Genomic DNA, 14,616 nt, shown 5'->3' with positions numbered 1-14,616 from the left:
GCTTTCCTGATTCTGTGTTCTTCCTTTTTAAATCTTTTTCCATTCTTTTAGGTGAATAAGAATAGAAGGTATATATCTTATGATGCTTCTGCTTTATATCATTGTACTGTATTTCTTTGCTTTACTTCTTAAATTACTTAAGTAATTTCTTCAAAGTTATAGCTACCTTCTGAACTAGAAGACAATATAAATCTGAATGTTAATATTGGATTAAGTGGCTTTGAATTATGAGATAATGTCTTTTTGCCCTCTTGTGGACAAATAAGAGTTTGTAGATTTAAAAATCTATGCTTTAACTGCAAAGCTTCAATAGCAATATTCATTTCAGAGATTACAAAGCCATTATTAATTAGTGATTTTTGGCTGCCTAGATAGATAAAAATTTTTTGTTTTACTTTTGTTTTGTTTTTGGTTTAAAGTGAATGTAATGAAAGTATGAATTTTAAAAGGTAAAATGATTTAAGGAGATTTATCTGTCTTAGTTATTAATAACATTTGAGGGGACATATATCTGTACATAAAAAAATGTGCTTGCTCAGTAAGGTGCAATTGATTTTGTAGGTCATTCTCAGGAATATTTTAGTATTTTCTGTGTTATACTTTTACCTTTCAGTGTTAGCACAATCATGAAATTTACATGTTTTATTGATAAATGAGATTTTACTAATATACTTTAAAATTTTTAGTTGTTTATCTGTCATCAATCAGTATGTGGAAAATAATATGTTAATATCAAGTGATTGTCTTAATTGGTTTTCCAGCATCCTCATATTCATGTTTCATGTCTGTAAAAGTTAGCTTGAATATTATATTATTTTGGAATTACAAATAAGTTAAAAGACCTATGAGTATGAAGTATTTTTTTGTAATTTGTTCTTTTTTTTTTTTTTTTTGTAATTTGTTCTTAATAATTAGACACTATTTTATATTTTTATGGAGTTCATATGAATGCAATTTCTTAGAAACTCTCTCAGTATTAAACAGACACTTTTTGAATTCTCTTTCATACCAGCTACAATGCCAAGTGTTTGAACTTTTGTAGAGATAACACTTGTGTCCTATCTTCAAGGAGCTCTCACAGACAACTGGAGACCTCTTTCTTGGTCTTTCCTTTTAACCTTTCCTTTCTCAAGTTTTCTTCTATGTCTTGTAGTATTTCGGTTAAACTTTCTGCTCTACTTTGCATTAAATTATTTGAATGACTGTACTTAGGGACCAGGAGTTGCTTGAGGGCACAATGCCTGTAGATACTCAATAAACATTTGTTGAATTAAAAGAAATTTCTATTTTGTGTGCACAAACACCATTTTTACTTTGGTTCAATTGGTATCACTCTTTTCTAGGGTTTTAAGAACCCATTCTGAATTTTCGTCTTAAATATTTCTCATGTCTTCTGTTGACTTCTGTTTAAGCTGCAGCGCATATAGACATACACATATACACAAGCATGCACGCATGCAAATTTTTTGTATAATACTGTGGATTCCTAAACTTAATTTAGTCATCACAGTGTAAAACTTCTTCCACATCCACTACTTCGAATTTCTTATTATGAATCATTGATGACAACATTATATCCAGCAAGAATCATTTGTCTTCTTTCATTAATAATCTACCCAGGTGACACAAGTACGAAGGAAAACTGGAAACCTTAATAAAATACTCCTGGAATTTTATTGATAGCTCATTGGGTTGGTTTGTTTTTAAGTATTTTTAAAAGCCTTTCTTTTTCTCTCATAATTTAGGGTTTGTCTGATCCAGGTAATTATCATGAATTTTGCCGATTTTTGGCTCGTTTAAAGACAAATTATCAGCTGGGAGAATTAGTTATGGTGAAGGAATATCCTGAAGTTATCAGATTGATTGCTAACTTTACCATTACTAGCCTGCAGGTAAATAAAAATATATAATTAATGTTAAATGGTAGATAAATTTAAAACTATTTCTTGGTAAGATTTGGTGGGGATTTTTAACATTTGTTACAGTACTTTGCTAAAAATACTTATTCCAGGGTTTTATTTCTTTATTATTTTAATTTTTTTAAAGATTTTTAAATTTATTTATTCATGAGAGACACAGAGAGAGAGGCAGAGACACAGGCAGAGGGAGAAGCAGGCTCCCTATAGGGAGCCTGATGTGGGCCTCAGTACTGGAACCCCAGGATCACGCCCTGGGCCGAAGGCAGGCACTAAACTGCTGAGCCACTCAGGGATCCCCTATTCCAGGGTTTTAGGTAAAAGTTCATTGGAACATATTTTATAATAAAAATTTAAAGGCTTTCTGAATATCTAATAATTGAAGAATGAATTGAGAAGCTATAATAAAATCTTTGTGAAATAAGACATTTTTGAAAAACTTCTTTTTGTAGGTTTGGGAGAGGTTTTAAAACCACATTTTCCACATGATATGAACTCTGAAAAATATTCATGGAAAGAAGATTAGAAGGAAGTACACTAACATTTTAATAGTGATCATCCCAGTATGGTAGAATAATGAGAGATTGTTGGTTTCTTCTTTATGCCTTTTTGCATTTACAAAATTTGCTGTTAAATGTTCATTTGCTATATAAGAAGAATAAAAATTAATTTTAAAGTCTGTTTTTCGTAATTTTGTGAAAAAAAAACTGCTTAGTAATTTTGTCTTTATAATTCTTCTTCTAGGAAGATATATGTCATTTTAAGTAACCTTTGCTTTATTTCTTTGTAGCATTGGGAATTTGCTCCCAACAGTGTTCATTATTTATTAACTCTGTGGCAAAGGATGGTAGCATCAGTGCCTTTTGTGAAATCAACTGAACCCCACTTATTAGACACTTACGCACCAGAAATCACGAAGGCCTTTATCACTTCTCGGTTGGAATCTGTTGCCATAGTTGTGAGGTATTGAAAACTAAATGTTTCTGTTGCATTTTTATCTTTTGCATCTTGGAATTTTAAAAATTTGAGGTAAAATTTACCTAGTGTAAAATCACCCTTTTTAGTGAACAAGTCTGTGAGTTCTGACAAATGCGTACAGTTGTAGAACTACCCTTATAGTTAAGACGGAGAATAGTTCCATCAACCCAGAAAATTCTGTTTTTTCTTTTTTTTTCTTTTTTTTGAGATTTTATTTATTTATTCATGAGAGACACACAGAGGCAGAGACCTAGGCAGAGGAAGAAGCCGGCTCCCTGCAGGAAGCTTGATGCAGGGCTCGATCCCAGGACCTGGGGATTAACAACCTGAGCCAAAGGCAGGTGCTCAACCACTGAGCTACCCATGTGCCCCAAAGCAGAAAATTCTTTTGTGTCCCTTTGTAGTCAGCCTTTTCCCCACCCTCAGACTCTGGCAATTACTGATTTGTTTTGTTTTTCTATACTATTTGCCTTTACAGAATGTTGTATAGATGAAATCATATAGTATGTAGTCTTTTAGTCCAGCTTCTTTCACGTAGCATAATGCATTTGAGATTCCTCCATGTTGCATCAGGAGTTCTTAAAATTTATTGCTGAATAGTATTCCATTTTATGGATGTACCACAGTTTGTTTATCCATTCACCTGGAATTTTGTTGTTGTTGTTGTTTTAACTTAAATTCAGTTAGCCAACGTATAGTGCATCCTTAGTTTTGAATGTAGAGTTCAGTAATTCATCAGTTGTGTATAACATCCACTGCTCATCACAGCACATGTGGACATTTGTGGTGTTTCTGTTTTTGTGATTTATGAATAAAACAGATGTAAGCATTTCTGTACAGTTTTGTATGAACATAAGTTTTTATTTCTTTTGGGTAAATATCTAGGTGGGAGATTTCTGGGTTGAATGGTAAGTATATGTTTTACTTTATAAGAAACCGGCAAATTATTTTTCAAAGTCATTGTATCATTGCATTCCTACCAGCAATGTATGAGAGATCCAATTGCTCTTTATTCTCATCTGTATTTGATATTGTCACTTTTTAAGAGTGTAATTCTATTAGGTGTGTAGTGGTACCTTATTTTGGATTTAATTTACATTCCCTTAATACTAATAATGTTGAGCATCATTTTATGTGCTTATTTATTACTATTTGTGTTGTTTGGCAAAATGCCTGTTAAATTTGTTTGCCCCCCCCCCTTTTTTTTTAAGCCAGGTTGTTTATTTCCTTATATTGAAATTTGAAAGGTCTGTATATTCTGGTCACAACTCTTTTTAATGTATGTTTTTGGCAAATATTATCTTTCAATCCATAGTTTGCCTTGTCATTTCTCTCACAGAAGAAACAAAGTCTTTCAAAAAGCAAAAGTTTGAGAGTTTAAAGAAGTCCGATTTATCCTTTATTTTTTCTTCTAGAAGTTTTATAGTTTTATAGTTTACATTTACTTCTCTGACTCATTTTGAGTTAATTTTTGTATGTGATATATGAGGTAAGGCTTGAGTTGAAGTTGGTTTTTTTATTTTTTGTCTTTTTTTTTTTTATGGATGACCAATTATCCCAACACCATTTGTGGAAAAGACTATCTTCTCTCCATTGTATTGTCTTTATACTCTTCAGAAAACTAATTGACCACATACATGTCCTTTCTGAGCTCTGTTCTCATTAATCTATGTGTTTTTCTTTCTGCCAGTACCTTGTCTTGAATACTGTAGCCTTACAAGCTTTGAAATCAGGTAGTGTGAGTCTTTTGCCTTGGTTTTCCCTTTTCACAGTTGTTTTGCCTCTTTGACTTCTTCGCTTTTCCATGTAAATTTTAGAAACATCTTGTTAGTTTCTACCCAAAAATCCTGCTGAGATTTTGACTGGGATTGTTTTAAATTTGTAGATTAATTTTGGGGAAGAATTGACACCTTGGCAGTAGTTCCGTCTTTCAGTCTGTGAGCATCTTACTCTTTTAATTTATTTAGCTCTTTGGTGATTTCTTTCCTCACTGTTGTGTGGTATTCCACCTTCAGATTTTTATATGTTTAATTACACTTAATTAGTTAGATTTTTTCCTGGTGCCTTTGGAAGATGCAGTTTTTTTAAATGTCAATCTGCAGTTCTTCATTGCTAGTATATAGTGATACAGTTGAATTTTGTCTATTGACCTTGTATGCTAGGACCTTGGTAAACTTACCTATGAGAGGTAGTAGCTTTTGTTTTATCCTTTTTTTGGGGACTTTAAATGTGTACAATCATGTTGTCGTCAAATATAGACATTTCATTTCTTATCTTCCAATCTATTTGTCTTTTGTTTCTTTATCCATAATAGAATTTTTTTAACATAAAATTTATTTGTGAATAAAAGCATATCACATTCTAAGCTTGTCTGCAAACTTATTCTTCTGTATTTGCAGAGATAATTTAGATGATCCACTGGATGATACTGCTACTGTGTTTCAGCAGCTGGAGCAGTTGTGCACTGTCAGCAGATGTGAATATGAAAAGACATGCACTCTTCTTGTACAGTTGTTTGACCAAAATGCTCAAAATTACCAAAAGCTTCTGCATTCACCTTCTGCAGTAACTGTGGACAAGGCAATTCAGGAAGGTCAGTACATTTTATATGACTGTATATGGTATTATGTTGAATTTTAAGTAGCTTCATTAGTCACTTTAATAATTTTACTGCAAATTATTTTTATGTATTTCCCCCAATTCCTCATCCTCTAATAAGCCATTAATTTTATTAATCTTCTGGGTATTTTGGTTGCTTGATGGTTAATTTTCAGTTCTTCTTTGTAAGATATGTGAAAAGTATTTTTCTGGAATCCGTATCAAGAAAAGCTGATAATGGTATTTGAGTAGAGTTCATTAACTTGTAACTGTCTTTTAACTAATCATGTTTCCTATAGTTGACTATAAATTCAGAGCTCAATTTCATCCAATAAAAATAAGATCTCATTATGGTTTTGCATTTGTGTATTAGCTTTCACTATGGGTTTGGTTTATTATTGTATTTTAACTCCTCAATTTCCTTATTATTTTTCTCTTTCTTTCTTTCTTTCTTTCTTTCTTTCTTTCTTTCTTTCTTTCTTTCTTTCTTCTTTCTTTCCTTTTTTTAAGATTTTAATTTATTTATTCATGAGAGAGACAGAGAAAGAGAGGCAGAGACACAGGCAGAGGGAGAAGCAGGCTCCCTGCAGGGAGCCTGATGTGGGACTCAATCCCAGGTCTCCAGGATGACACCCTGGGCTGAAGACAGCACTAAACCTCTGAGCCATCCTGGCTGCCCTATTTCCTCATTATTTTTCTTTAATCGTTTATTGAAGGAGGATTTATTTATTCCTGTATGTTCCTTTAAATCCTACTGGGAACATAGCAGGGAATAAAATTAAGTAAACACATTTTTCACATTTTTAAAAAATGAAATGAATATGAGAATGGAATTGGCTTTATATATTTCTAATAGGAGACACTTTAATTATAGTTCTGGAATTTTTTTTTTCTTTTACATTTCTTCCTTTCATCATTTTGGAAAGTGAGTGGTAAAGGATGATAATCACACTCTCAATGATTTCCTGTCTAAACTCTTAATATGGTATTTGATAAATCTAAAACTCTTTTTAAACAATTGTTTAAAAGACTGTTTTACATTTACATAGTATCTTCTTAAAATGGCTTTTATTATCTTTTTTTGTTTTCTTTTTTTGGAGTCACACATTAAAAAACTGCTCCTGGGCTAGGTGGTGGAGTAAGTAGTTAACCTTCTCTACTTCAGATATTCTCTCTTATTAAGATCTCATTATTTGTAAATTAAATTGAGGAGCAGTATTTTTTGCGGCATTTAGTCTTTTCATGATTGATTTGAAAATTATTAAATTTTAAATACATACAAAAGGTCATTAACATATATTAGACCTAGTGACTAGCAATAACACCATCATATAGCTGAAAGAATAGGTCAGTATTGGTATCTTTGCTATTCCTATTGTTCTTGGTCCAAATCCTTCCTACCAACAGAAAGTACTTGCAATCTTGAATTCTGTGTTTATCATTTGGTGCCTTTTATTATTCATAGTATTACTGCATATATATTAATATATATTCTGAAAATAATGCATGGTTTTGCAAATTTCTGAACTCTGTACAACTGGAATGAAACTGTACTACTTGCTTTACATGTTTTTTCCCCTCAGTATTACGTTTATGAGAATTTGTGTTGATGTTATGGCTATGGTTTCTTCAGCTACACTGCCACTGTTCTCTATTGTTTGAATATGCCAAATTTATTTATGCATTTTCTTGTCATTGGATATTTGTGTTTTTTTCTGTTTTTTTGATAATACAGTAATTGCTACCATAAAGATTGTTATGTGTATCTATTACATAGTTAATTTCAGTAGATGATGCCAAAGTAGTTTATAGAGTGATTTACTACTTTACATCTTGCCTACCCTGATCTGGATCTTTGCCAACAGCTCATAATGTTGGACTTAAATTTATACCACACTAGTTGATATATACCTCATGGGTATTTTAGTTTTTATTCCTGTAATTATTAATGAAGTTTAGTATTGTCTTATGTTTGTTGACTATTGTGTCATTTTAGTGATATATATATTCATGATTTTTTATTAAATTTCTTTTCACTTTTTGGATTATTTTTGTCTTACTGATTGAGTTCTTTATGAATTTATAAATTTTTATCTTCCTTTATGTACTTTGGATGTGGGATACCACCCTTAATGTTCTATTCCTGCTCTTTTTTTTAATTTAACAATGTATTTTATAGCTCTTTTCAAATCATTATATAGAGAATTCTTATTTTTTATGAATGCATATTTCATTTTTGAATATATCATATTGTATCATAATTTATTTGACCATTCCCTCCACCACTGAAAGTCATTTGAGTTATCACTGTCAGCTATTAAAATTAATTCCATATAGATTAATAATAAATATGTCATTTTACATGAATGCAAATGTATATACATATTCATATATATATATATGATAAATTTCCAGAGTGGCATTACTGTTGAAGAAAGAGTAAATATATTTATAACTTGTATAAATGTTGCCAAATTACTCTTGGTATGGACTATATCGATTTACCTATCCATCAGGTCTGTAGAAGAGTTTCCATATTGCCTTCACAGGATAATTTTACCAACCTTTTGAATTATTAAAAATTCTCTAGGTGAAAAATGGCTTCTCAGTATAATTTTACATTCTCATAACAGCGCAGTTAGGCATTGCTTAAATTTATTTAAGAGCTATTTAGTCATCTTTTTCTGTAATGGCCAATTCATTTCTTTGCTCATTTTTTATCGGGTTGTTGGTCCTTACTTTTCTCACTGATTTTTTTTTTTTTTAAGATTTTATTTATTTATTTATTTGTTTGAGAGAGAGAGAGAGAGAGAGAGAATATGTAGGGGTAAGGGTCAAAGGGAGCCAGAGAAGCAGACTTCCTGCTGAACAGGGAGCCTGATGCAAGGGCTCAATCCCCGGTGACCTGAGCCAAACAAAGGCAGATGCTTAATTGACTGAGCCACCCAGGTGCCCCCTTAATTGATTTTTTTTCAACAACCTCTGTATTTTAGAAAAATGAGCTTGTCTCTGATTAGAGTTGCAAATATCTTTTTCTTTTCTTTCTTATTCTTTTTTTTCTTCTTGAGTGTATAGTTTGGTGAATTTAGCAGTTATTCACAGCCATCTAACTATCACCATACTCAAGATAGAGAACACCTTTCTTCACTCCAAATAATTTCCTCATGCTCTTTGATCTCTTTCCCTGTCTTTTTTTTTTTTTTTTTTCTTTCCCTGTCTCTTGACCCAGGGAACCACTGGTTTCTATCACTGTGTTTTGAAATCTTTTAGATTTCTTTATAAATGGAATCATACAATAAGTAGTTTTTTGTATTTGACCTTGCTTAGCATAAGTTTTAAAATATGTATATTAATATTGTTTCTTTTTATTGCTGCATAATATTCTGTAGTATGACTTTACCATAATTTGTCTATCTAGTCACTATGTGATGGACATTTGAGTTCCACTTTCAATTTTGGGGCTATTATGAATAATGTGCTTATGAACATTTGCAGACAAATCTTTGTATCTACTTAAGTAAATTTTTATTTCTTACGGGTGAATATCTAAGACAGATTCCTGGGTCATATGAGAAAACGTATATGTAATATTAGAGGATACCACTATACTGTTTTACAAAGTGTACCTACCATTTTTCATTCTCATTAACAATGTATGAGAATTTCATTTGCTCCACATCTGCATCATGATTTGATATTGTCTTCTTAGCTTTAGCAGTTTTACTGGGTATCTAATAGTGTCTTATTGTGGTTGTAATTTGCATTTCTCTCATAATTAATGGTGCTGTACCTTTTGCCCATTTACATATCTTCTTTTGTGAAATGTGTGTTCACATGTTTTGCCCATTTTTAAATTGAGTGGTTCTTTTACACATATTCTTAATGGAATTATAAGACTGTTTTATATATTCTGTATATAATCTCTCTTTCACATATGTTTGCAAGTATTTTCTCCCTGTCTGTGGTGTGTCTTCTTAACCGTTTTTCAAAGAACAGAAGTTTTAAATTTTGATGATCTACATTTTCAAGATTTTCTTTCTGGCTTGTGCTTTTTGTATTTAAGGAATCTGCAACCCAACTTACAGGAGGTTCTTCTATGTTTTCTTCTAGAAGTCTAATAGTTTTTAGCTATTATGTTTAAGTCTGTGAACGACTTAGGTTAATTTCTGTGAATAGTATGAGTTAAGGGTAAGGCCCGGTCCCCAACTCATAGTTTTATAGTTGTTCTAGCACCATTTGCTGAAACCACTATCTTTTTCCCTGCTAAATTATCATAACACCTTTGTCAAAATCAATTGATTATAAAAGGCTAAGGTTTATTACTGGACTCTATACTGTACCATCGATCTATATGTCTTATCCTTCTGTTAGTATTCTACTGTCTTGATTACTCTAACTGTAAGTCTTGAAATCAGGTAATCCATTCTCACCTCGTTCTTTCTCAAAATAGTTGAGTCTGTTCTAGGTTTTTTGCCTTTCTATATTAATTGTAGCATCAGCTTGTTTATTTCTTTCATATAATCTCCCTAGAATTTTTATTTGGATTGCCTCAATCTATGCATCAATCTGGACAGTCTTAACAATATTGAGTCTTCCAGTTCATGGACATGGTATATTGCTCCAGTTATGTAGTTGTCCCTTAATTTTCTTTGAATGTTTTATTGCTTTCAGTGCATAGGTATTGAAAATGTTTCACTAAATTTATTAGCATATATTTTTGATGCTATTGTAAAATTTAAAATTATTCTGAAAACTCTATAAAACCAGAATGGATTTTTGTCTTTGTGTCGTATGACATTGCTAAATTTACTTATTCTAATAGCTTTTTTTGTGGATTCTTTTGGATTGTTATATATGATCATGTCATCTGCAAATAAAGACAGTTTTTTATGTCTCGTCTTCATGCATTTTCTTTCTTTCTCTTGCCTTATTCCATTGGTAGGACCTCCAGTACAATGAATAAAAGTGGTGAGAGTGGATAGTCTGGCCTTGTTTCTGTTATCTTTACAAAGCTCTGAGCCTTTCACCATTGAGTAGGATGTTATCTGTAGTTTTTAAAGGATGTTCATAATAAATTTGAGGAAGTTCCCTTCTGTTCCTCTATTTATAATGAATGGGGTCATTGATTTTTTTTTTTAATGCTTCTTATCTACATATTCAAGTGACCTGTTTTTTCTTCTTTTTTTACTCACACAGTGAATTACATTGACTTTTCTGTGTTAAACCAGCTTTTTACTCATATCAATCCTACTTGGATATGATAAAATGTTCATGTATATAGTGTTAGATTCAATTTGCAAAAGATTTATATTATAGTGATGTTCATGAAGGATATTTGTCTGTAGTTTTATTTTCTTGTGATGCCTTTGCCTTATTTTGGCAACAGGATAATACTGCCTTATAAAATGAGTCAGGAAATATTTCCTCTTCTTTATCTTCTAAAAGAGTTTGTGTAGTATCAGTATTATTTCTTTTGTAAGAATTTGATAGAATTCACCAGCAAAGTCAGTGAGCCTAGAGGGTTTAGAATTATAAATTCAGGTTCTTCAATTGACATAGGACTATTTAAATTTTCTCTTTCTCCTGGGCTTAAATTCAGTCATTTATATCTTTCAAGGAATTTGTCTTCTTTTTAAATTTATTGAAATAAATTTATGTCTAATATCCTGTTAGTATTCTTTTACTCTCTATAGGATCTGAAATGGTGTTCCTTTTGTTCTTTTTCTTTTTAACTGAAGCATACTTGACCTACAACATAAATATTAGTTTCAGGTGTACAACATAATGATTTGATATTTGTTTATATAGTAAAATGATCACCTCAGTAAGCCTCATTAACCCATCACCATATATAGTTACAAAGTTATTTTCTCTTGTGATGAGAACTTTAAAGATCTACCCTCTAAGCAATTTTCAGATATGCAGTACAGTATTAACTATAGTCATCATGCGATCTATTACATCCCTATGACTTAGTTTACAACTAGAAATTTTTAACTTTTGACTCTGTTCACCCAATTTACCCACCCACCCCTCTTTGTTGATACTGACTGTTGTTGCCTTTTTTTTCTTCTCCCTGATTGACCCCAATTAGATATTCATCAATTTTTTAAATCTTTTCAGAAAACCAACTTTTAGTTTCATTGATTTTCTTCATTGTTTGTTCATTTATTTATTTCATAAGTTATTTTAGCTTCATTATTTTCTGCCTTATACTATTGATTTAATTTCATCTCTCCCCCATATTAGAGATTACACATTTTGAGTTTTAGATTTTTCTAATAGAAACATTTAAAGTTATGAATTTCATTGTTAAGCATTGTTTTAGCTGCATCTCATGAATTTTGATTTTGTATTTTTATAATCATTTAGTTAAAAATACTTTCTAATCTGTATTTCTTTATCAATTTATAAAATTTGAAGTATATGCTTTTATTTCAAGTATTAGGGGTTTTCTTAGTTGTATTATTATTGCTGATTTCTAATTTAATTCCATCTTGGTCAAATATTATCTTTTAGGATTTCGGACTTTTAAAATTTATTGAGATTTGTTTTATGACCTAGCATATGGTATGCCCTGGTAAACATACCACGTACACTTGAATATGTGTATTACCACTTGGAATAGCACTTTATAATTAGAAATTAAGTCAAGATGATTAATAGCATAGTTCAGGTACTGCTTGTCTTTATTAATTTTGTTATGTCTTGATCTATTTCTATTATTTATAGACAGACTAATTATAATCTCCAAATGTAATTGTGGAATTGTCTTAGCTACTTTTAGTTACCATTTTTTGTGCGTCAAGTAGTATCTATAATTGTTTTTCTTTCCTATTAATTAAAATCTTTCATCTTGAAATCAATCTTATCTGATAATACTATAGTCAATGCCTTCTTATACATCCTGTTTATATGCTATATCCTTCTGCATGTATTTACTTCCAGTCTGTCTGTGTCTTTATAGTTAAAGTACATCTCATTTAGACAGTCTATTAGTATAGTTCTTTCTTTTTTAAAAACCTATTCTGACCATCCTGTCCTTTACTTGGAATGTTTAGTCCATTAACTAAATGAGGTGGAAGAGGACTACCAACGCAATATCATGTGAACTATTTCTTTAGAATAAGGTTCTTTGTATCACACTGGTAGTCTGTATTAAGGCCACAAACCATGTGAGGTCTGACTTGAGGGTTTTTTCCTACTCTCTACCTAATGTTATAGTCAAGTCAGACAAGTTTCTCTGTTGTGTTTCTCTGCCAATGGCAGGTTTTTTTCCCCTTTCCGGTTCATTTGTTCCACTAAGGGTATAACTGTGTCTCAGCTTTTGTTGGACTCCTCACATTGGGCATGCCCTGGGCTTTGTCCTTTGTCCATCAAGGAGAAACTCAAGTTCTCTAGTTCTTTCCATGCTTATGTCTCTAGATTTTAGCCTTCAAATCATTTTAGCCTTTGAGGATTTATTTTACTTTCTTACCAGCTCAGTGGGTGGTACCTTTGTGCAAATTAGGTGTAGATGCACCATAGTAGAGTGCAGATTCATGACTAGAGGCTGGATTTTGATCCTTCCATGTCTTTTCAGTTTAGGTATCTTTTTGTTGCCCTGTAGGCCTGGATTGTAGTGTTTTTAAAAGGATTTTTTTTCTTTTTTTTTTTTTTTTTTTGTCTAATGACTCAGTGGTGTCCCCAGATAGTATCTTTCCAGATTTGTTTTCTACATTAACTCAGATTATGTTATGTTATAATTTCGTTAGCTACTTGTAAAATCATATTTTTCTTTTTAGTTTATATCCCAAATAATCTTTGCTTTTTTTTTAGATTTTATTTATTTATTCATGAGAGACACACACAGAGATAGAGAGAGGCAGAGACACAGGCTGAGGGAGAAGCAGGCTCCCTGCGGAGCCTGAAGTGGGACTCCCATCCGAGTCCCAGTCCCAGCTGAAGGCTGCACTAAACCCCTGAGCCACCTGGGCTGCCCTCTTTGCTTCTTTTTAATAGTAAAGAATTAGTAGTAGCTTTCACTTCTTTGTGGTCATCTGAAAGGCTATTCAGATGCAAAAACAGCTCCTGTATAAACTTTTTAAAGCATTGCTGGGCAATAAGTACATGAGATTTTTGAGATTCCTTCTCTTCCCTTCTGCTACTTTCTATTCCTCTGTCCAACTGCCCCCTCCCCCCTTCTGAGTATTTCTCCCTGGGAAAGATAAACTTTAACCAGAATGGGCTAGTCAACAGCAAACAAGGGCAAAAGGCAGTATTGCTTTCAAAGGCAAATTATCAATATCAGTGATTAATTAAATTGGTGGTAAAGCCTTGGGCCTATAGCAAGGTATGTGTACTGAATTTTAAATTCTTAAGTGGGACCCTCAAAAAGGGATAAAGTGGTCCCTTTTTGTGGTTCCTAGAGCCTCTTGGCTTCTAGCAAAAAAGTAAATTAAAACCTTCTCTGATGAGTAGCAGTCGTGATATAAGGCCTTGAGAATCCGGCAATTCAAATCAACCAAATGAGTGTTCATAATTTTAAAAATAACAAGCATGCAAGTAATGAAACAAGATGTCATCAATGTGCACTAACAGAAGTAATAAATTACCTATTAGACTTAGACCTGCCCAAGGACTTAAGATACTGGAATTGGATGGGAATATAAAATAATTACATATGAAATATTTAAAGAAATAAAAAGTAGAATCACAAATGAGCCAACAAGAGTATGACCAAGGCAGATTGAAGAAGACTCAGGTAAGACTTTTAATACTGAGGAAAAAATTTTGTGATCTAAAATGTAATGGATGTGCTAAACAGTAAATTCACCTAGCTAAGAAAAGAATTAGCAAATTGGCAGTTTAGGTTTGAAGAAATTTTCAAGAATGTGGAAAAACAAGGAAGTGAGAATATTAAAACTTAAAAGATGAGATGAAATGTCAGGGTATCAAATCAATCCCAGAAAACCAGAATAGAGAAGATGGGACAGAGGCACTAACTGAAGATACTCTTGAGAATCCATCAATATAGGATCCCCAACATATACCAGTCAAAAACAACAAAACATTTTTATCAAACCATGTATTTCCAAAGACAGAACATCTCTAAAGCAGCTTGAGGAGTATAAAATAGATTGAT

General features: G+C 31.9%; 1 protein-coding gene across 7 annotated transcripts in view; it reads left to right on the top strand.

Moving 5' to 3' along the window:
* The window catches only part of RANBP17 (RAN binding protein 17), a 306,922-nt gene that overhangs the window by 35,226 nt on the left and 257,080 nt on the right, over nucleotides 1-14,616 (top strand). For all 7 annotated transcript variants that reach the window (XR_012029812.1, XR_012029813.1, XM_072824186.1 and 4 more), the window contains 3 exons: nucleotides 1,746-1,892; nucleotides 2,707-2,879; nucleotides 5,294-5,487. Coding sequence is in view for 5 of the 7 variants with exons in the window: in XM_072824186.1 (XP_072680287.1) it covers nucleotides 1,746-1,892; nucleotides 2,707-2,879; nucleotides 5,294-5,487 (514 nt within the window). In the remaining 2 variants the exon portion in view is untranslated. The remainder of the gene's footprint in view (nucleotides 1-1,745; nucleotides 1,893-2,706; nucleotides 2,880-5,293; nucleotides 5,488-14,616) is intronic.

This window comes from Canis lupus, chromosome 4, assembly GCF_048164855.1.
Source record: "Canis lupus baileyi chromosome 4, mCanLup2.hap1, whole genome shotgun sequence".
NCBI lineage: Eukaryota > Metazoa > Chordata > Mammalia > Carnivora > Canidae > Canis > Canis lupus.
This window is presented reverse-complemented; position numbering and strand designations above follow the sequence as displayed.